General features: G+C 51.1%; 2 protein-coding genes and 1 pseudogene across 5 annotated transcripts in view; all 3 read left to right on the forward strand.

The window, feature by feature from the left end:
• SLC7A8 (solute carrier family 7 member 8) overlaps positions 1-13,820 on the forward strand; it is a 50,108-nt gene extending 36,288 nt beyond the window's left edge. For 2 of the 4 annotated variants that reach the window (XM_081506615.1, XM_081506616.1), the window contains 7 exons: positions 798-951; positions 1,566-1,689; positions 3,628-3,731; positions 7,244-7,340; positions 9,147-9,296; positions 11,010-11,187; positions 11,667-13,820. In XM_081506615.1, coding sequence (XP_081362741.1) covers positions 798-951; positions 1,566-1,689; positions 3,628-3,731; positions 7,244-7,340; positions 9,147-9,296; positions 11,010-11,187; positions 11,667-11,821 — 962 coding nt within the window. In that variant the 3' untranslated portion in view covers positions 11,822-13,820. Of the gene's footprint in view, positions 1-797; positions 952-1,565; positions 1,690-3,627; positions 3,732-7,218; positions 7,341-9,146; positions 9,297-11,009; positions 11,188-11,666 lie in introns of all 4 variants that reach the window. The other 2 variants (XR_014058653.1, XM_081506617.1) reach the window with 2 other exon arrangements.
• A 3,957-nt stretch (positions 13,821-17,777) lies between these two features.
• LOC145512589 (cysteine and glycine-rich protein 2 pseudogene) lies at positions 17,778-18,434 on the forward strand (annotated as a pseudogene).
• Positions 18,435-21,071: 2,637 nt separating this feature from the next.
• On the forward strand, positions 21,072-22,978 carry CEBPE (CCAAT enhancer binding protein epsilon). Its single transcript, XM_081506618.1, has 2 exons — positions 21,072-21,746; positions 22,316-22,978. Exons 1-2 carry the CDS (start codon positions 21,237-21,239, stop codon positions 22,649-22,651), a joined length of 846 nt encoding a protein of 281 aa, XP_081362744.1. The 5' UTR covers positions 21,072-21,236; the 3' UTR covers positions 22,652-22,978.
• The last annotated feature ends 171 nt before the right edge of the window (positions 22,979-23,149 follow it).

Raw genomic sequence — 23,149 nt, forward strand, 5'->3', positions numbered from 1 at the left:
GTTCTTTAGCAGGTGGTATTGTTTTCAGTTGAGACTTAAAGAAATCCCTGGGCTATCTTTTCAAAGATACGAGGCTCTCCTAATCTGGTCTCAATGCCTTCTCCCAATCACTCTCATCTCATTATTTCCTGTCCAAATGCTCGATTATGGGTGAAGATATAAAGTATGGTCAGCTACTCTGTGTCTCACTGCAGTCTTAGTCAGCAGCCTTTCCTGAGGACCCCTTGTGTACAGGATACTGTGCTGAGGGCTGAGAAGGCAATTGGAAAGCTGTCCACTGAAGATTCCCCGTCTTCAGGAGATCTATTCCATGAAAAGATAGACCAAACACACACCCTAGGAACAGGCAGGAGAATACTGACAAAGAAAGCACAGCAAGCTTGAGCTAATAGCATCACAGAAGCTTATGTTTGAGTGTCTGTTCTTGCTGCTTTCTCCATGAAAATGTACAAACTTGGATATGAGAGAAGGTGATCAGAAGACTGCCAGTGACTCCGCTCCTGCATCTCTGAGTCCTAGTGAGCCAACTCCATTTACCCTGCCCTGCCCAGTAACCTCTCCCGGTCTTTCCTGCCAAGGAACTCTGCCTTTTGAAAAAGGAACATTCAGAGCTGTGCTTTGGACCTGAGCCACCATGTGGACTCATCATTATCATGTTCTGGGGGGGTCCTGAACTTCTCGGCCCATTTTTGACCCCACTTCACCAATGTGTGGGGTTCACTGGAGACCAGGGACCTGGGGGCTGCCGGGCTCTGACATGTGTCTGTCTGAGCAGCCTCCTGTCCTTGTGTCCACAGGACAGTACTTCTGGCTGGAGCCAAAGAATGCATTTGATAATTTCCAAGAACCCGACATCGGCCTCATCGCACTGGCTTTCCTTCAGGGCTCCTTTGCCTATGGAGGCTGGAACTTTCTAAATTACGTGACTGAGGAGCTTGTCGATCCCTACAAGTGAGTTACAACAGTTATCCCCCTCCCCCTTCAATATCCAAGGCACCTGCCACAGGAAAGAGGGAGCCAGGTGTCCAGCGCCCACTTCTCCCCATAGTCCCCTTCTGACCATGACCTGGTCTAGCCTGAAGAAATGGTTCATTTTTCAGGAACTTAGATGATTTGTCACTCACCCTGCAGGAGAAAAACAATCCAGTGACTACCCTGGAGCAGATTACAAGCTGAAAATGGTGCTGAGATAACCCCACTGCCTTAGAGAATGAAATGTGCCCTGAGAGAATTCCAGGCATCTTACTCACCTGTCTTGCAACAGGCAGGTCTTTGTCTTTAGGTGTAGGAATTATGGGGGGTGCGGGGCGGGGAGCGCATTGTGGAGACTCTGGTCAGGAAGAGATAAACAGGTGTGGAATGTATTTCCAGCCTAAGCTGTCTATTTCCTTTCAACTGTCCTGTCCATATGGAGACAAAATCCACCCTCCAAGTAGAGGGAACATCACAGAAGGCTGCACGGTCAGCTTCCTGCAGGGAGACAGAAGGCACTCCCCGGACCCCCTGACGAGGCAGGTGGTCCCAGGTGCCAGACCTGCCCCCTCTCACCTCCTCTCCCTTTACAGGAACCTTCCCAGAGCCATCTTCATCTCCATCCCACTGGTCACATTTGTGTATGTCTTTGCCAATGTTGCTTACGTCACTGCAATGTCCCCCCAGGAGCTGCTGGCATCAAATGCAGTCGCTGTGGTAAGAAATTAAACTTGAGGGATAAATTAGGAATAGGGACTAACAGAGATGCACTACTATATATAAAATAGATAAACAATAAGGACCTACTGTATAGCACAGGGAAATATATTCAATATCACATACTAACCTATAATGAAAAAGAATCTGAAAAGGAAGATACATATATATATGTATAATTTATATATATATATTATATATATATATAATATATATATATCACTGAGTTGCTTTGCTGTACACCTGAAACAGTAAGTCAACTATACTTCAACTTAAAAAAAGGATAGAAATCAATCTTACATGCCCTCAAAACTAACACCACATTGTAAATCAACTATACTCCAATAAAAATTTAAAAGCAAAAACTCTCATATGCCCTCAAACCAGGAACGGTGACATAGCCTCACTGGTTTAGTCCCACTCACTTTCCCCTGATCCATGACTTCGTGGGTTTGGAAGTCTTCTCAAGCCCTCAGGGCAGAAGCCATATCTTCAGGTGCCCAGGAGCAATCAAAATATTTACTATCTGACCCTTGACAGGAAAGTTTGCCAACTCCTGATCTGTGGTGGTACTTTATTCACCAAGTCGTGTCTGACTCTTTCAATCCTATGGACAGTAGCCCACCAGGCTCCTCTGTCCACGGGACTTCCTAGATAAGAATACAGGAGTGGGTTGCCATTTCCTTCTCTAGGGGATCTTCTCAACCCAGGGATTGAACCAGCATCTCCTGAGTCTCCTTCTTGGCAAGCCAATTCTTTACCACTGAGTCACCTGGGAAGGGCTAACTCCTGACTGAGAGCATTTTAAACTCTATTTGTGATAATTGTATAAAGGAGATAGGCTCCTCCTCAGAAAGTCACTATCTTGCACAAGACATGCCATTTCCCTCTGCCTCTATAACCACACCTGCACAACCTGACTCCTTCCCTCATCAGGGAAAATTGTGTGCAGTTTGTGTTCTTTGGGGAGAGAGATCTTGCAGGTCCAAGGCATTGCAGTCCTTGTTACCTGGGAAAGACCTGGGAACCATGTAGTTCCCTCATGTGGCCTCACCTGGACCACGGCCCCGCCCCGCCACTGTTACCACATGTCTCATCTCTGAAGACCATGAAGAAAGAGGCCCTGCACTGCCCAGTGGGAGTCAGTTCACAGACAGCCAACCCTCCCCAACACGACAGCACTTCTAAACAACCCCTCCCCCAAATGTGCTATAAATTATATATAAATACAAATGCTGTAACTCAAGTATGTCCCTGGCTCAGAGAATGTGGAAAAAGCTGCTCCCCCAACATTTTATATCCTTTCAATACATGAAGACTAGTGTATAGCTTCACCACCTTTTCTTTCTTAGCCTACGTAGTGGTTTGTTTTTATCATACCACACCCCCTCCCCCCGCAATATCTTCTGTTTCTATGAATTAAGATTTATTTCTATTTTACAGATGGAAAAACTGAGGCTCCAAAATTAAGAACTTTGCTCAAGATCTCATAGCTCCTAAATGCTAGGCTGTGACTTGAACCCCAGCCCGCCTGACTCACTAGTGTACCTTGTACGCGAGGCCTGGACTCACACAGCTGGCTTCCTGTCCTCACCCTCCACTTTCTGGGTGTGTGATCTTAGGCAAGCTACTTAATTGCTTTGTGCCTCAGTTTCCTTATCCATACAGCAAGGATAACAAATGTTTATTATTATCACCACCACACACAGTCTTGTTCGTTATTCAGTCCCAAACTGACTCCCCACTGTGTAGTCATCACCAAGGGAACTGGGGGCGCACGAGGGGCCAGGACAGGGACTCTGTCGTCCCTCCTTCCCAGGACTGTACCTCGAGAGACTCAGCAGGGGTGGGTTTCAGAGGGAGCCTTCTCAGCAGCGACATGCATGTGGAAGGCTGTGAGCTCTCCTTCTCTATTTACCCTCTTGTTTTCCCTCTCAGACTTTTGGAGAGAAACTCCTGGGGGTCATGGCCTGGATCATGCCCATTTCTGTCGCCTTATCTACATTTGGAGGAGTCAATGGGTCCCTCTTCACCTCCTCCCGGTGAGTGCCATCCAGGCCCTTCCAGGGCCAGGGACCCCTCTGCTGTGCATATTGCTCTATATATATGTGGGGGGCTTGTCTCCATCAATGGGGCTCTGTGTGGGCGCCTGGCAGAGGAGCCTGTGCTGCTCATGTGGTGACGCACGACGTGTGTGGCTTTACATGCGGTGGCAAGAAGCACCAGCCTTCCCACCTCATGTCCAGAGGAGCAGAGGGCTGAGGCCCGGGCCATGTGCTTGGCAGCAGGACAGCGTCTTGCTTGCAGCCTCCGAGTCCCTTTTCCACTTGCCTAGAAACAGGCCATGCTGGCTGGAAAGGAACCCCACTCTGAAAGGGACCAGGAGGGACCCATGCCCGGGGCCTCTGGGCTGACCTCCCGTGAAAGTCCTGGATCCAGACTGCAGGTGGGACAGGCTCATCTCTGAGTGCCCTGAGGGTGTAGGCTCCTCCCTGTTGAACAGACAGGCAGCCGTGGGAGGCCCTTGTGGCTACCATAAGACTCTGGTAGGGGTGTGAAGTGAGACAACTGGGGAAGAACAGAAGGGAAACATTTGTCCAAAGCCATATCCCTCACCCCAAACTCGCAGGGGAGCCCAAGGTGTGAGTGGACCCAGGAGTCCCCAGCCTCCACCTCCGCATACCCGGACATCGGGCCCCCTCTTTGATGTCCCGTCTTGTTGTCTCCAGAATGGGCGGTTGAGCCCAGCAGATGCTGGATGATTTCCATTGCTATGGCTCAGAGGGTCCTCCCAGGGTTCTTAGGAAGCCCCCCTCCCCCAAGGACACAGTCCTAGTTGCAAGCAGTGAGCCCCTGAGTTCAGCTGCTTCCCAAGCCACCAGTCACATCAAGGAGCAGTTCCCATGAAATTACAAAGGAGTGTCATGTTTTCATGACCCGGGACAGGGGATAGGGAGTGTGGGTGGCCCCCGCACCCCAGGACCCTCTGGCACTCACCCACGGCACCCTCGTATGCGTGTTACACAGGAGCAGTGGCCACCTGGAGGCCCCAGCCGAGGGTGAGCGGTGGAAGATCAGTGACCCATGAGGCTCTCTGGGATCTGTTGGAGGAGAGTGACTGGCTCCAGTCGCTTTAGAGTGGGGTTTGTCCCTCGGGCAGGCTGAGCAGCGGTCTGCGTGCATGTAGTCCAGCTGTGTGTGCATGCGGAGGCGGCAGCCCGGTGCGCTCAGCCTTGGAGTCAGGCACAGCTCACCCAGCAGGCCTCCTCAACTCATCCTTCCAGTTCCTTCCTCCCTTCCCTCCTTTTCTCTCTTACTTCTTTGTGTTTGGGGGAAGGGAGAGGATGATTCTTCCTGAGGAGTAGGCGTGTGTATGTGTGTGTCATGCTTAATGTCATGTCCGGTCCGTGGTTGGCTAGCCGGGCAACGATCATCTCTTGTGAACTTGACTTGCCAGTGCTGTTGGACCTGTCCACTCGCTTGGTCCTGGCTGCATGTGGAGGAGAGATGTGAGTGTGGGACCCTGGTTATGTGCATGGTGAGGCCCACAGAGCACCTGGGGCCCCGCTGGGTGCATGAGGCTACCCTGCAGAGGCGATGCCGTGTAGCTGCATGAAGCTATGACGTGGGCGAAGTTTCTGATGGTGGCGATGATGGTGTGCATATGGGTACTTGGGGCCATAATCAACCCTCACACTCCTCAGGAGCCGCTGCTGATAGCCCCACTCTCCCGCATACCCAAATGACAAAGTGACAGTTCTCTTCAGACAACCCAGCGTGCTGACTCTGTGCCATTCTGTCCCCCTCATCACATCCCCTTCCTCTCACCCCTTAGTTCATCCTTTCCCTCCAAAATCATAGAAAAAAGAAAAAGTGGTCTAATTTCTACTAATATGTAAATGACTCATAACAGCTTACAGTATTCTCTTTTTTCTTGGGAGAGGAAAGAAGAAGAAGGGCTGCTCTTTATGTTAAAATTTCTCTCTCTTTTTTTATCCTGGCTGCACTGGGGATTGCTGAATCAAAAGGGCTTCTCTAGTTCTGTGTGGGCTTGGTTGCCCCATAGCATGTGGGATCTTAGTTCCCCAACCAGGGATCAAACCTGTGTTCCCTGCATTGGAAGGCAGATTCTTAACCACTGGACCACCAAGGAACTCCGTAAAATCTCTCTTTTTAAAAATAATTTGTAAACATCAATATCCAAGTCATGATACTGTAGTATAGTTTTGCAGTATATTACAAATGGGAGAGTTTTGGGTGAAGTCTACGTAAGGTCACATTATTTCTTGCAATTGCATGTGAGTCTACAAGTATCTCAAAAAGAAAAATTATCATTATTTTAAACTTAAAAAATAATTTTTGGGGAATTTCTTGGAAGTTAAGTGGTTAGGAATCCATGCTTTCATTGCCAAGGGCCCAAGGCTCAATATCGGTCAAGGAACTAAGAGCCTATAAGCTATGGCACAGTGGAGAAAAAAAAATTTAAGTTTCTTGTCTATTTTTTAATCTTTTTAATTTATAAAATCTAAGAAAGAAAATTTAAGTTACTCATAATTCTACCTCCCAGAGGTAATTGGTGGATATTTTAATGTTTTTACATGCCTGTAAATAATAGCTTAGTTAATATGAATTGTACTGTATGGACTCATACAGTTTTGTATCTTGCTTTTTTCCATTTAATGTTATATTGTGAGCATATTCTCACACAGTCAATTTTTTCAAAAACATGGCTGCATAATATTCGGTCTTATTGATTAACCACAATTTATGTAATCATCTCTTACTTTACATGGCTTTTAGGATACTTTCAATCTTTTTTATCTTACAATATCTTTGTATGTACTCCTTTTACTAACTGTATGCATTTCTTTGGGATGGATTTTTGGGATTAGAATAAGTAGCTTAAGGATATAAATTTTCAGGTATAATTTACATACCACAAAATACCCAGATAATAAGTGTCCAGATTGATGAATTTTGACAATTGTAGACAACCATGTAACTACCACCCAAAACACGATGATATAGAACATTTCCACATACCCCTCCCAAGTTCTCATGTGTCCCTTCCTCATCCACATCCATTCCCCACCCCCCATAAGCGTAACTACTTCTTGACCAGGATATATGTTTTCATGTACAGTTTAGTCCCCATGCCCCAAAGAACCTATATCCTCTGAGGGAAGAGGTACATTTTTTAAGGGATTAAGGCATTAAGCAAAGGAAAGAGGCTACTCCTACAGCTCTCCAAGCTTTGTGAGAGACTCTCAGAGGAATAGCACATCATCAGGAGCCCCAGAACACACTCAAGGTCTCCACACCCCTGAATCCATCCACACATCCACTGACTGCCTCTGGTTTGCCTGCACTTGCATTTGTGAACGTGGGTCCTTTGACTAGTTAGGGGGAAGGTGTGCACGAGAAGTACCTGGCTGGAATGGAGATGCTCCTGTATGGGCAGAGGTGGACATGGGTGAAGGAGCTGGGCTAGGGAGGGAGCATCCTTGGATGGTCCATGGGCCATCCCAGGCTGATCTGCTTTTCTCTCTGCCAGGCTGTTCTTTGCTGGAGCCAGGGAGGGCCACCTTCCCAGCGTGTTGGCCATGATCCACGTGAAGCGCTGCACCCCCATCCCAGCCTTGCTCTTCACAGTAAGGGTCCTTCCCTCTGCCAGCCCTACACACACCCTCCCTCTTTGTGCTTTTTGAACTGGGAGTTCATGCTTCCCACACGTGCCGCTATTACCTTTGTGCTCCTAGGTTTCTCAGGGCCTCTGATAATCTAGCAAATGGTATACGTGGGCCTGATTAATATCAAGAGATATAGCAAGGAAGGAGCCTGAGTCCTGAAATGCCTTAAGGCTCCCAGGCTGGCTCATCTCATTCTTCCATCCTTTTGAGTCAGACTGAAGTAGCTGCTTCCAGATTCTACAAGCTCACAAAGAAGCTTTTTTGCTTGGCTCCTCCTGCCCCTGTTACCCACAGGGTTGCAGCTTTGGGCCTCTGCTCCTGGCTGATCACAGCACATTCCCACCCGTCCCCATCAACCCTCTTGCCCGAGGAGGCTCTGCCAGTCTCTGGGGAAACACCACTGAAATAAATCTGGTGTTCACCAAATCTGGTGTCACACCAAATAAGAAAAATCAGAAGGGAAGACTGTAAACTGAAAGTGGAGAAAAGGAAACAAGGAGGGGTGTCTGGTAAATGGAGGTGGAATTACACCAGAGTAGAATCATTTATATAGAGCGTACAGGAGAAGAGACTTATCCCCAGTGAGTCTTTGGGGTTTTTTTTTGTTTTTTTTTGGATCCCAACTAAAATATCAAAAATGACTTTGGTCTAACAGAGAAGCAGTTAGACCGGAAAGCAGAGCTCTCAAGAGTCAAGGGCATTCACTGTACATTAGGAAAAATTTCAGAACGTTCCGATACAGGAAGAAGGTCATCTTGATTGGTCAGTGGTGAAAGGCAGCTGGAGAAGACTTGGTGCTCCCAGTGAGCCACAAGCTTTTTTTCAGTTTGCACCATTGGTGCAGGCTTATGATGGCACCCCACTCCAGTATTCTTGCCTGGAAAATTCCACGGACAGAGGAGCCTGATAGGCTACAGTCCATGGGGTCGCAAAGAGTCGGACACGACTGAGCGACTTCACTTTCTTTCTTTTCTTTATGACTACAAGGCAACTATAATAAGAATCTGGCTTTTTCATCCCTTAAATTCTTCTTGATTATTTTCACCATCAGATCTTACAGGAGAACTGAGCCTTCTATTGGCCTTAACAGATTAGCTGAGGGAAAGAATATGCTTCTGAGAGAGCCACTGAGATGATTTTGAAGTTGGGATGTGAACTCTGTCAAGAAAACTTCAGAAGGATGTTATCAGGGTTACATGAGTTAATATTTGTAGAATACTAAAAATAGAGCCTGACACTTAGGAAGTGCTATATAACTGTTTATAACTTTTTTTTAAAAAAAAAAAAAAGGAAGGAAGAAAAATAAATTAGATGACTCAACCAGGAAAAGAGGATGAGGGCAAGAATAAACCTTAATCTGCAGTTAACAGTCTTGCCTAAGGGATAAAAGACAAAATTAGCTTGAGCTTCAACCAGGGAAGAAATATAAAGGAGACCAGAGTGGCATAGAGCTGGGTGCCACCAGCATTGCCAGTCTAGGTGTATACAGCCAGCATATATGTTCTGAGTGGCTAGTGCCCATGTTGTTCCCGTCGTTAAATGTTTTGATTATCACTCCTGCAGTAAGAAAGAACTTCCTGGTGATGAAGCTGTTAGCAATGACCTGGGTTTCTAGGAGAAGCTATAAAGTCTCCATTTTGAGAGATCCACTGTGGAATGGCATTGTCTGCCTAGAGGCAGGGGAGCAGCCCGCCACCAGTAAACAGCTCCTCCTCCAGTCTCCCAGTGCCTTTCTGATTACTGATGAGCTTCTTCCACGCCCTCCAGTGCATCTCCACCCTGCTGATGCTTGTCACCAGCGACATATACACGCTCATCAACTACGTGGGCTTCATCAACTACCTCTTCTATGGCGTCACGGTTGCTGGACAGATAGTTCTTCGCTGGAAGAAGCCGAACATCAACCGCCCCATTAAGGTGCTAGAACCTCCCTGTGGGGCCCCCTCCCCCTCCTCCACTGCTTCTAGCTGAGCTCAGATTTTTTTTAAATCACTTTGTTCTCACTGCTGACCAAGCCTCATCATCTCCATGATGGTGGGAGACCCTTTGGGAAGCAAAGGCCATGTGTGAAGGGGGCAGCCATTTCCATTCTCCACGGGACCAGAGCAAACTGCAGCTGGAGGAATAGGTTCGATAACTTCCATCATGTCATTACTTCCATCATGTGATTCCTTTGTTTCCTATGGCTCTAAGTCTTTAAAAAGTCAGCTGACTTTTCCTGGACCTTCTAATCTGACCAATCTCCTCCTTGTCCCTCCATGTAACTGTCTTTACTCATTCAGTCTCTCCATCTCATCCCAGAATGAATTTCCTTCTCCCATCTGCCTCTCCAAATTTTAACCATTTTCCATACTCAAGAACCTCTCTTTCTTGAAGTTTCCCAGTCCACTTCAGCACTCCATGATCGTCCCTTTTTAAACTACTATAGCTTTGCACATAGTAGGGTGCCTGGTAAATCTCTTGATTGTACAGGAAATAATTTCGTGATAGGAATAAATGGGATTGCTCAGAACAACATATGCTAGAGTGCTATAGGTTCTCCTGTAAATTAGAAGAAGAGGATATATCCCTGAGCTATTTGAACAATCCTATTCTGGAAACGAGCTTCCCTGGTGGCTCAGGTGGTAAAAAATCTGCCCGCAATTCGGGAGACCCAGGTTCAATCCCTGGGTCAAGAGGTTCCCTTGGAGGAGTGCACATCAGCCCACTCCAGTATTCTTGCCTGGAGAATTCCATGGACCGAGGAGCCTGGCGGGCTGCATTAGTCCATGGGGTCGCAAACAGTCAGACACAACTGAGCAACTAACACACATTCTGGAAACACAGGGAGACTAGATGCTCTTCACATCTCTGTTTCCCATTGCCACTTTCCTGCCACGCTTAGAAAGTGTGCTAGAGGGAAGAGGAAGCAGAATAACGCCATCTCCCTACCACTTGCATACCCTCCGTGAGGAGAGGACAAGGAGGAGAAAGTGAGTCTAGAACCTTGAGGAAGACTGTGGGGGACTTCCCACCTGTGGTCAACAAGAAGATGTTGGGCCTGTAGAGTTTGCTTCTTCCTGAAGTAAACAAGGCCCTGGGCTGCCTTATACCACACTAGCTTTCCTGATTTCTTGGGTCTTAGGTTTATCCTCTCAAATGGCTTAAAACAATTAGAACTGACTCTGGTGAGAGGAGGGACACTTCCCACATCCTGCCAGCTGGAAGAGGGTAGGGGTCTGGTTGACAGGAGGTCTCCTTCTTGCCCCCATTCATTTCTTCTGCTCTCCTTCACCTTCGGCCCTCAGCAGACATATACCAATATACCAGCAAGCTCGTCAACCCCCATGGGCTTCTGTGACTGCCACAGGCATGCAGCTGCATGATGAAGCCTTATTTGATCCCTCCTGGGATGACAATGAGGACTGTCGCCTCCCTAGGCCCCCACACACCTCTTACTGTCCCACTGCCCATGTTCACCAACATCTCTTGACGTAGCACTTGCCCTGTCAAGGCTCGGGGTAGGGGAGCCACAGAGCTGAGTGAAGCCCAGCTTTGCCCTCCAAATGCTTCCCTTGGAAAGAAGAGGGAAGATGTTCTGACCTTGAGGGCCACAGGGTGCACACAGGTAACAGCGACTCTGATCCACAGGTCAGCCTGCTGTTCCCCATCATCTACTTGCTGTTCTGGGCTTTCCTGCTGGTCTTCAGCCTGTGGTCGGAGCCCGTGGTGTGTGGCATCGGCCTGGCCATCATGCTGACAGGGGTGCCGGTCTACTTCCTGGGTGTTTACTGGCAGCACAAGCCCAGGTGTTTCAATAAGTTCATTGGTGAGTTGCTGAAGATTATGGGCGGCCAGGGGGCCCCTGGTCTGGAGTAGAGTGGTCACTGGTCTGGCTAGAGAGCCCCTCCAGGATCAGGAGGCTGTCTACAGAGCACTGGAGAAAGGGTCACCACAGGAAAGGTCTCTGCTCAGAGACATCTGAGGAGAGGAGAACTGGGCATTTCCACACAGACCTTAGGCCTGCCAGAGTGGCCATCCTGGAGAAGCTGCCGTGGGCTGGGTGGAGACCCCAGAATTGGTGGTCAGTGGGCCTGGGGCCTTGATGAGGAGGAGCGGCCAGCAAATAGGCGTCCCAGAAATGGAGGAGGCAGGCAAGGTGGCCGTCTCCTGGAGAGGGAGTCTCCTAGAGGAGCCTCTGCTGAGGCCAGATGCTGAGGCAGGAGGGCGGGAAGGGCCATGGCCTGGTTGGTTGGGTTGGTGGGATGCTCAGCACTGACTTGGCTTCTGTGTGGCCTCCTCCTACAGAGTTGCTGACCCTGGTGAGTCAGAAGATGTGTGTAGTTGTGTATCCCAAGGGGGATGAGGACCTGAAGATGGAGGAAAGGAACCAGGACATGGAGCAGCAGCAGCCCATCTGCCAGCCCCCTGCCTCCAAGGAGAAGGACGTGGTGGAGCCCTGAGGACCACCCTCCCCTCTCAGCTCCTCCTTCCTCCTCTCCCTTTCTGCCCTCTGCCCAGGTCCCCCAAACACACACACACACTCACTCACAAACTCACACACACCTCTGCCTCTGTCAAGCAGGCACAAGACCTGGGCATGGGTGGTGAGAAACTATAAACAAAGATACTGACATTTGTACCCAAAGATCTAGCCTCCTCTCACCCCCAAGGCCTGTGTCTAAAGCCACCTCTCCCTCCCTGGACTGCCCCCTCTCCCCTGACCTGCCCAAGCTCCAGTTGTTAGAGGAGCTGCCAGGAGTGCCCTCCACAGCCCTCTCTCAGGGGTCCACACCCTCAGTCGCTTCCTCAGGAACCTGAGTTCAGTACTGCCTTCCCTCCCATTCCTGAGCCCAAGGGAAGCCTCAGCTCCAAGAGAAGCGGCAGCAACAGTGAGTCACTTGGGAAGGACAGACTCAACCAAATCTGTCACCATGAAAGGTCAGCTGGAGAGACCCAAGTCCCTCTCCCTTCACCAGGGACCCAAGAAATCAGAGGTGATGCTTCCCTCTGCCCCACAGCTCCCGGCCACCACCCTGGCCTGGGCCCCCTGTGCAAAGTGAAGCTCCTCGGGACAGCACGTCCCCACTGAGCTGAGGACCAATGGGCTGGAGAACTGCCTTCTCCCCATCCCCCAGCCAGGCCTGTGGAACAGATTGGGAAAGGCTCAGATTGCAGAAACCCAGCCCTGCCTCTGCCCCTGTATCCTCCCCCTAACTCAGTGCCAAAGCTTCCTGAAGCCAGAAAGTTGCTTATTATCAATGTAGTGGACATTTCTCTCCTAATGACAAAGCAGCTCCACTCCTCCTCCCTCCCACCTCCATGGGAAGGAGCCCACCACCCTGTGACCCCCCCCGTGGCAATGTCCCCACACAGCCCCAGGCAGCCAGCAATGCCAGCACCCCCATCCTGCCCTTTGGCACCCCCATCCTGCCCTTTTCCTCTTCTCTGGACCTTTGCTTCAGGACTGATGGTGTGAAGGCTCCCCAAGCCCTTCATGCCTGAAAGTTGAGCCAAATTAGCCTTAAGTCACCTCCCATCCAAGAACTGGAACCTAAAAATACCCCCTGCTTCTAGCCCTCCAGTCAGACCTGGTATGACAAGCCTTCCCAGGGGGAGGGCTTTTCCCATCTCCCCAGAGGTGCCTAGCCCATCATGTAGAAAACTGGGGAGAAAGTATATTCTGAAGGCCAGTTCCTCCCCAACTCAGATCACCCATCCCTCCTTCTGCTCCCACGAAGGTCCTGTCTGGACAGCCTCTAGGTCAGGATGAGAGGGCCATGGCAAAAGGTCTTCACTTGTGGAGGGCTCGGAAAAGCCCTTTCTCTGTGGTTTGCGGACTTGCAGCTATCCTGTCCTGCAGGCAGGGCTGCCATTCCCCATGCTGCAGAGAAGGTACTGTTTGTTGTTTGCCTGGGGCCCTTGGAGCCTCCCCACCTCTTCTGTTGTGCTAAGGACTGGGATTCTTTTATCCCAGGCAGAAGTGCCCCTCCCCCCAACTCCTCATACTGTTTGCTGCAACTGCAATACCTGGGGAGCCCTTCTGGCCTACTTGGCCTCTGGCTTCTCACTCGGCCTGTCTGAGCCTGCATCAGTGAGATGCGGGTTTGCTCCCAAGATGTGGTCCCTTCTGAGTGGACTCCAGGTGGACTGGGGCTGGCCCCTGGAGGGTCAGGGGACCATCCTCTTGCTCCCTCTTGTCATTCCTCCAACCTCCTTCAATTATTGTGTTTTTTTTCGGTAAAGTGGATGCCTTACTTTTTGGATAAATTTTTTTGAAGCTGACATTTCTATTTCTTTTGGATTTTTAAGTTTTGGGGTTTTTTTCTCCCCTTCAGGGAGGGTTTTAGTTATACCTGGATAATAGTCTTCTGTCTTTGAGTTTGTTTAGGTTTTAGAATTTTGTTTTGTGAGGGTTTTTTGTTTTCTTTTTTGTTGATGTAATAAAATTTTAAATGGAAATGAAGTTGGTGGTGTTGATAATTCAATGATCTTCCAAGACAGAGTGGCCAGGCACTTCCTGTCTCCATCAAGAGGGAGGTCTTTGTTTACCAGGTTCCTCCCAGGATGGCATTCCTGAAGGCCCTTGCATTCCATAGCTTTGTGGTGTCTGGGGGGGCCAAGTGCCGGCACATTCAAACAGCTCCCTCTCGTTTTGAACCAAAAACTCTCCTTACTTCCGTAAAGTCATGAGTATTATTAAGTTCCTACTGATGTATTGTGCTGTTCATGTGTGCTAAGTCACTTCAGTCATTTCTGACTCTTTGCAACCCCGTGAACTGTAGACTTCGAGGCTCCTCTGTCCATGGGATCCTCCAGGCAAGAATACTCGAGTGGGTTGCCATGCCCTCCTGACCCAGAGATGGAAACCACATCTGTTTCATCTCCTGCACTGGCAGGCAGGTTCTTTACCACTAGTGCCACCTGGGAAGCCCGTCTTGTGCTGAGAGCCTGCAAACTATCTGGGAAGAAGAACCTCATCCTTACCCAGGGTGGAAACGTGGGCGAGACAGCACCAAGCTGAGTGGAGGGAGGTGGAGGCAGGGGTGGTCCCCCAAGTCCCAGTCAGCAAAGGGAAAGGCACCAGGAATGAACAGGCTGAGCCTGTGGAGAAACAGCCCCCCCAGTGGGAGGGGCTTAGGGGAGCACCCAGCTGGATGCCAGAGGGTGATGGGAGGGACTGGGAGGTGAGGTGGGGTCCACTCAGCCATCCAAGTAGAAGAAGAGGAGGACTGAGGGGCTAGGAAGGAGGAGGAAGCAGTCAAGGTGAGGACAAGTACCTCCTGGTGCTCTGGGTTAATCTCTGGAGGAAGCTGACAGGATTAGATCTGGTCCTCCTCTGTGGGCAGCCCTCCCGCGGCCTGTCCTGAGACCGCATCATTCCAGAGCTAGCACTGCTGACAGACGCGCGGAGGCGGCGGGGGTGGAGTGGGGGGCGGGGTGTTAGGACATCACTGTCCACCATCTGGGACACTGTGAGGACACTGGCAGGCAAGATGCCTCCACTCCCAGTCCCGGCCTGGCCCCAACATACCTATTTTGTGGCTGGCATTCTAGACCGAGGCTGGAGGCTTGCCATTCACAGCGGCACAGACACTTGGCTCCGAGGCCCAGCTCAGCCACCAAACAGCTGTGTGTACTTGGGCATGTCACTTAGCTTGTTTAGCACTTTCAGGGGGATGAAAAAAGAAGATTGAACCTAATCTCAAAGGGTTCCTGAATCTCCCAGCCCACGGCTGTCCCGAAAGAGTGAGGGCAAACTGGGCAGAGGCCAGTCTTGTGCGAGAGGCCCTTCTCCAAGCCTCATATCCACACTTGGGGAGCCCCCAGTTCCCCAACACACGCTTGTTCTTTTCCCAGGCTCCCCAAGGCTTCCTCATGTCACCCCATTCTAGCAAGTCCAACCCTCTCAGTCCCTAGAGACACCTGTCCCTGGGAGCCCCCTCTCTTTTGTAAGGTGACACTTGCTGATCTTTCAACCCGCTCAAAAGGGCAAATGTGGGTCTCCTCCTAGGCAACATGCATTTATTTTTAACCTGGGCCTTTATGCTGTCTTAACCGTGTCAGTCACTTTAATGTGGGGAATTTCAGATGCTCTGACCTTAGGGAACTTGGGAGCCTTTGGAGAGCACTGAAATCATAGCTATTTATGCATTCGTTTATTAATATGGTCAATAAATATTTCTCTAACCACAGTATCCAAGATTTTGCTATGTGCCATGGGAATAGCAAACCTACCCTTGAATTCTTCAAGTCAGCACAGACTTCAAATATTTTGTTTCATTGTCTCCATAAAGAACAGTCATGTGTCAAACCACTTCTCATTAATTTTAGTTCAGGCAGCGTGGTTACCCTAGCTGAAGAGTTGTCTGACCTTCCTTTAAGGAGCAAATAGTCTTTGGGGGGAAAAGACAAGAATGCACATGGTACATGTGTGTGACATCACAGCATCACTGCCCACACCTCTGGGCTCTGAGCTTCTGCAGGCAGGACTGGACCAGCCAGTTCCCTGAAGTTTGTGCAAGTGCCTGGGACCTACAAGGTCAGAAATGCTTGTCCATATATATATGGCTGAATTCCTTCACTGTTCAACTGAAACTATCACAATATCAGTAACAGGCTATACCCCAATGGAAAGTTTTAAAAAGTCTAAATTTAAATAAATAAAATTAGGAAAAAAAAAAATCTTGTCCAATTGAAGCTTCAGACAAGGCTGCAGAAGCATGTCTCAGGAGAAGAGCATGGCACCCCACTCCAGTATTCTTGCCTGGAGAATTCCATGGACAGAGGAGCCTGGCGGGTTACAGTCCATGGGTCGCACAGTTAACTGAAGCCAGTTAACACACAAGGAGACACAGATAAACTCCCACAGAGGGTAATCAGAGGAGGGCCGGAAGGAGACTGACCGGCTAAGCCCAGTCGCTTTCTATACATTATCTTATTCAAAGTTTAAACAGCCCACAAAGTAGGCATTACTACTGCTATTTTACAAGTGCGATTAAGTAACTCGCCCAAGGTCACCTAGCGGTAGGTGAGGGAAGGAACTTTGAGATTTGGTGAGGGAGGTGGTGTTTGAACTGAGGCCTGATACGAAGTCATTAAGACACTACAGATGCAATGTTTCAGTTGAGGCACCCAGGTAGCAACGGCAGCTGCAGGGAGAAAAGGATTCCAGGTGGCCACGGAGGGCTTCTATCCGTTCCTGCTCAACTCCGCGGAACCCAAGAAACCCCCCGGCCCTTGGCTGGCACTGCCCTCCCCACCCGCTTCCTGTCCAGCGCCTCTCTCTACCAGGCGCGAGACGTCCAGAGCGCCCCGGTTACTGGGAAACAGGGCAACGTCAGCCCGGGAGGTGAGGGGCCGAGACCGCTTATCTCCCCCCAAGGCTGAGATCCCGAGCTTTCTCATTTCCTGCTGGCCTATTTGCACACCTCCCCGCTTCCTCCAGGGCCGGCTCGCCCGCGCCAGACGCAGTCTCCCCCTCCCCCAGGGTGCCCGGCTAAGGGCAAAGAAGCTCCCTCTGAATCACTGACCTCGGCCTTTCCCTATCCCTTCTTCCCCGGCGGGGGTTCTAGAACTAGACCACTGCCTTTCCCGCCCCCCTATCCAGGTCAAAGCCGCCTCCTTGCATGACCTTAGGCAGCTTAGCCCTCTCAGCCTCGTTTTCCTCCGTTATAAAGCAGAGATAAAAATACCATCTGTCTTGCTTACTTGCCTCTTTAATTCACAGGTCTGCACGGAAATGGTCTGCAAGGAAAAGTGTGTGTTTCAATGATTGAAAAAACATAACGCCAGAAAATGCAACGCCCTAACTATCATGACTATGACTGGCCCTAGTCCTCTCTGCCTGCCCACTCTCCCTGCAACTGCCCTGCAAACCCCCATCTCCGCCATGTTCCCTCTTCCTCATTCTGGGAGTCTTGCCCTTGCCAGGGCTGTGGGAGCCTGCCCTCTACTGTTCACCTGGTTCCTGAGCACAGAAGCCACTCAAGTCCTGAATTTTGGACCAGTATTACCACCTGGTGGTTAACTGAGGCACTGCTGCAAAACTGAAGCAGTTCCCCTCTGGTAGTGTTTGCCACAGGATCCTCTGAAACGAAGAGAAAGTAGAAATCTCCCCGTCAGGGACCAGAGATCTGTCTCCTGGACGCTAGCAGATTCCTCATGCTAGGTCAGAGCTTTTGAAGAAAGTGCCTCAAGCTATGCACAGAAACGGGGGGCACTCTAACTAAAGGGGTAATTGCCTGACTTGCAGGGAGCCCTACATCTGCACACTTTATTTTAGCGTTCAATGTGGCACATAGTTGATAAGGGTGAAAGAGAGTGAAAAAGATGGCTTAAAACTCTACATTAGGCCAGACTCCCGCCGCCGCTTCTGCGACGTGTTCTCCATAGCTCAGCGTGGTCTTCCGATTCGAGATGCCTGTCTGGGGAGGTGGCAACAAGTGCGGGGCCTGTGGGAGGACCGTGTCCCACGCCAAGGAGGTGCAGTGTGACAGCCGGAGCTTCCACCACTGCTGCTTCCTGTGCATGGTTTGCAGGAAGAATTTAGATAGTACAGCAGTGGCAATTCATGATGAAGAGATCTATTGCAAATCCTGCTACGGAAAGAAGTACGGACCAAAAAGCTATGGGTACGGCCAGGGCGCAGGCACGCTCAACATGGACCGGGGCGAGAGGCTGGGCATCAAGCCCGAGACCGTTCAACCTCACAGGCCGACAACAAATCCAAACACTTCTAAATTTGCTCAAAAATATGGAGGTGCTGAGAAGTGTTCCAGATGTGGGGATTCTGTATATGCTGCCGAGATCATTGGAGCTGGAAAGCCGTGGCACAAAAACTGTTTCCAATGTGCTAAGTGTGGGAAGAGTCTTGAGTCGACAACTCTGACTGAGAAAGAAGGTAAAATCTATTGTAAAAGATGTTACTCTAAGAACTTTGGGCCCAAGGGATTTGGCTCGGCCAAGGAGCAGGAGCCCTTGTTCATGCTCAGTAGAGGTGCAAACCCAGAACTGAGAAAGATCACACACTGAGAATCTCTACATAATCTAGGCACAGATAATCTAACACTAAACTACTGTGAAATTCTACAGTATTCAAGTACTGTATGTTGCCCTGTACTTGGAATAGTCTGGCTGACTAGTAGGAAGAGAGTACTACATCTTTTCGCTTTATTCATCAGTATTTTGAGAACAATTTCTTTTACATTTTAAATAAAATTTCAGCTTGATTTGGGTAAAAAAAAAAACCCTCAACATTAAAAAAACTAAGATTATGGCATCTGGTCCCATCACTTCATGGCAAATAGAAGGGGAAAAAGTGGAAACAGTGACAGATTTTATTTTCCTGGGCTCCAAAATCACTGGGGACAGTGACAGCAGCCGTGAAATTAAAAGACGTTCCTTGGAAGAAAAGCTATGACAAATCTAAACAGCATATTAAAAAGCAGAGATATCACTTTGCTGACAAAGATCTGTATAATCAAAGCTATGGTTTTTTCAGTAGTCATGTACAGATGTAAGAGTTGGACCATAAAGAAGGCTGAGTGCCAAAGAATTGATGCTTTTGAATTGTGGTGCTGGAGAAGACTCTTAAGAGCTCCTTGGACTGCAAGGAGATCAAACCAGTCAATTCTAAAAGAAATCAATCCTGAACATTCATTGGAAGGACTGATGCTGAAGCTCCAATATTTTGGCCACCTGACATGAAGAGCTGACTCATTTGAAAAGAGCCTAATGCTGGGAAAGATTGAAGGCAAAAGGAGAAGGGGGTGGCAGAGGATGAGATGGTTAGATAGCATCACCAACTCACTGGACATGAATTTGAGCAAACTTCAAGAGGTAGTGAAGGACAGGGGAGCCTGGTGTGCTGCAGTCCATGGGGTCACAAAGAGTCAGACATGCCTGAGCGCCTGAACAACAGTATGGTACACAGCCCCTCTATATTTGCACCACTGAGGTCTGGCCCTTGTGCTCAATTTACAAAACATTTTGGCCTCCACGGGGCACTCACAGCACTTGCTGTGACAAAAGAATCAGTGACACATTTCTACATGTTCTTTCCTTTTCACTGTACCTAGGTGGATCAGTGGTAAAGAATCTGCCTGCGGGATTGAACTGCCAAAACTCAGGTTCAACCCCTCGGTCAGTAAGATCCCCTGAAGAAGGGAATGGCAACCCACTCCAGTATTCTTGCCTGGGAAATCCCATGGAGAGAGTAACCTGGTGGGCTACAGTCCATGGGATCGCAAGAGTCAGACACAACTTAGCAACTAAACCACAACAACATAGTCCCTTTTGCAGATGAAATGTGACAGGTAAAAGCCAGTGTCTCTGATAGGAGGGAGTAGGGAGTTCCCAGAGAAAAAAGAAAAGGGAAGGGAGAGGGGGCCCCGGTCTGAGACCAAAAGTGCAGAGAGCGAGCCATGAGCTTCTCCCTGAGACCCTGAAACAGAGCCCCAGGAAGAGGTGATGACAAAAGAGAAGGCTTTTGTCAAGCCTCACAAGAGGAAGTGGACCCAAGAGACACGCATCGAGGTCAGAGAACGGCCATGCAGAAGGAAAAAGAGCAAACGAAGCTGCAGCGAGCTCCTGAGCCCTGCGGCCCGGCCACAGGAAACGGGCAGAGCCCTCAGGACCTGTACGGGGCACAGCGCCAGCCCCAGGCTCTGGCAGCACAGGCCCAGCGCTGGAGCCACCAGAGGAGCGCAGCTGTTGCTGAGGCCACCAGGGTCTGGGGCATGGAGCCTAAGCCCTGACCAGCTCTGCCAAGACAGGGCAGTCAGGGACAGTGCCAGGTTACTAGAGGTAGCCTGGGCTGGAAACATGTGAAGGCTTGGGCTATTGCACAGACCCCGTGTAAAACTTAGCAAAAGAGCTTGCTCTGCTCCAGAAGACAGATCCTAGTGTATGGCTTGGTCCCAGACTTATCACTACTTCCTGTGTGTGTGTGTGTATGCTCAGTTGCTTCAGTCGGATCTGATTCTCTGTGACCCTATGGACTATAGCCCATCAGGCTCCTCTGTCCATGGGATTCCCCAGACAAGAATACTGGTTTGGGTTGCCATTTCCTCCTCCAGGGGTTCTTCCCAATCCAGGGATCGAACCCGCATCTCCTGCATCTCTAGCACTGCAGGCAGATTCTTTACCACTGAGCCATCTGGGAAGCCCATCACTACTTCCTAAACCCCTCAAACAACACCCCTGGCCTGCACCCAGGAGAGTGGTTTGGAGAGGTGGGGCTACAAAAGGAACTGAGTGGCTCTGGGGGTAGGTGGAGCCCAGCACTGTTGCGGGGGGTACTGAGAAGGAGGTGTGTCCAGGGAGGAGCTCGGATCAGGCTGGGGGTCAGCACTGGAAGAGGGTTCCTCTCTTCCTTCTGACTGGGCACTCATTCTGCACAGGACATTTGGAAGTCAGAGGGAGGACACTCAGAGTGAGGTGTTGCCCTCAACGAGGATTCTGGAATCCCCTGGACTCGATGGGGAGGGGGAGGCATTCCCAGAAGCATCGGCTACCGGGCATCTTAGAACCCTGGGTTGGGGCCTGACCAGAGTACCCCCCATCTGCTAAATGGGCCAGAGGCCCCGATTCTCTAAGGCTTACATCCCTCCCTCTGGGGTGCGCCCTGCCCCTCCCTGAGTCACCCCAGGGAGAGAGGGGAAAAAAGGGAAGAGAAAAGAGGCATTGACTACAGAGGAAGGAAAAGGAAACAGCAGAGGAGGGAGGAGAGGCCACATAGGAGTGGGTGACAGGGGAGATCGGAGAGGGCAGATCTAGGGCAGATCTAGGGCAGGGGGAGACAGACAGCCGAGCATCCCGGAGGGTGCCCCAAGAGCAGGGCGGCCAGGGGCGGGGAGCCGAGGGGGCGGGCCGGCCATGTCCCACGGGACCTACTACGAGTGTGAGCCCCGCGCTGGCCAGCAGCCACTGGAGTTCTCAGGGGCCCGCGCGGGGCCTGGGGAGCTGGGGGACATGTGTGAGCATGAGGCCTCCATCGATCTGTCTGCCTACATCGAGTCTGGGGAAGAACAGCTCCTCTCTGACCTCTTCGCTGTGAAGCCGGCCCCTGAGGCCCGAGGCCTTAAGGGCCCCGGGACCCCTGCCTTCCCCCACTACTTGCCGGCTGACCCACGGCCCTTCACCTATCCCCCACATACCTTCGGCCCCGACAGGAAGGCCTTGGGACCTGGCATCTACAGCAGCCCAGGGAGCTACGACCCCAGGGCCGTGGCCGTGAAGGAGGAGCCTAGAGGGCCCGAGGGCAGCCGAGGGGCCAGCCGCAGCGGCTACAACCCTCTGCAGTACCAAGTGGCACACTGTGGGCAGACAGCCATGCACCTGCCCCCAGCCCTGGCGGCACCCAGCCAGCCACTGCGCGTCCTCAAGGTAAGAACAGCTCAGTTCTCCTCCCCGCCACCCAGGGGCTGGAGGGAGGCCGTGTGGACGGGGTCTGTGTGTGGTGTTGCTGTGTGAAATCTACCCACCCAAGCCCTCTGTGCTCGCCACCCAGCCACGACCCCACTTGGCCTCTCTGTGAATTCACTCCCACCCGGAGCCCCACTGGGTGGCTGGAACCCATGTGTCCTGCAGTCCCTGTGACCAGCTGGCCTGCCCTGACCTAAGAGCATTCCCCCTCCAGCTTCTCTGCTGCCCACCAGCCACCTCCTCTCATTTCTGTGCTGTCTCCTGCTTCTAGAAGAGGAAATGCCTGCTGAGGGTAGAACTGGAGGCTCAAAACAGATGGAAGGAAAATGGCCTCAGAGTGTGTGGGGGACATGAAAGGCAGTATGGGTCCAAGCAGTGGATCCTGTGCTGCTGGCAAGGCGGTGGTTGTTCTGACCGGGCCAGGAGCTATCCCTGAATCCCACATTCCTACGACGCCCCTCGTGTGTTACAGCTGGTGGGATTCCTGTGCACAGCCCTCACTCCTTTCCCTCTGTGCCTCCCCGCTCCAGGCCCCTTTGGCCGCTGCCGCGCCGCCCTGCAGCCCCCTCCTCAAGGCGCCTTCCCCGGCGGGCCCCTCGCACAAGGGCAAGAAGGCGGTGAACAAAGACAGCCTGGAGTACCGGCTGCGGCGGGAGCGGAACAACATCGCGGTGCGCAAGAGCCGGGACAAGGCCAAGCGGCGCATCCTAGAGACACAGCAGAAGGTGCTGGAGTACATGGCCGAGAACGACCGCCTGCGCAGCCGCGTGGAGCAGCTGACCCAGGAGCTGGACACGCTGCGTAACCTCTTCCGCCAGATCCCTGAGGCCGCCAACCTCATCAAGGGCGTGGGGGGCTGCAGCTGAGCCCACCTGGCAGACTGTGGGCCCCAGCTCCCGAGCTCAGCCTGACCCTTCGGACATCCCCCCTCCCTGGGGCCCCAGAGCCCCTCACAGGCCCAGCCAAAGACAGAGACCGCGGACAAATGGCAGCGGGTGGCAAGGAGGAGGGCAGGCTTGGCATGATGATTCTGTGGCTGGATAAAACTGCATATGACTCAGTGCTGGGGCTGTGCACTGGGCCTGGGCTAGTGTGGGGTGTGGGTGTGATGGGGGCTCTGCGGGGAGGGGATGCACGAGGCTAGGTCTGTATACCGCTCGATTCCGGGCCCAAATAAACACTTGGGAAATTCAGCAGACAAGCTGCCCATAGCTGTCCCCCAGCGTACCACACAGCCAGGCCTGGTGTCTGTCCCTCTGCTCTTCTCTCCCTGGACCCAGCCCACTCTACTCCCACCCTAGAGGACCTGGAGTGGCCTCTGGACATTCCCTTAGCAGAGCTCTATGGTTTGCAGGGAGATCCCA

Source organism: Giraffa tippelskirchi, chromosome 7, assembly GCF_054371585.1.
Source record: "Giraffa tippelskirchi isolate mGirTip1 chromosome 7, T2T-mGirTip1v1.2.pri, whole genome shotgun sequence".
NCBI lineage: Eukaryota > Metazoa > Chordata > Mammalia > Artiodactyla > Giraffidae > Giraffa > Giraffa tippelskirchi.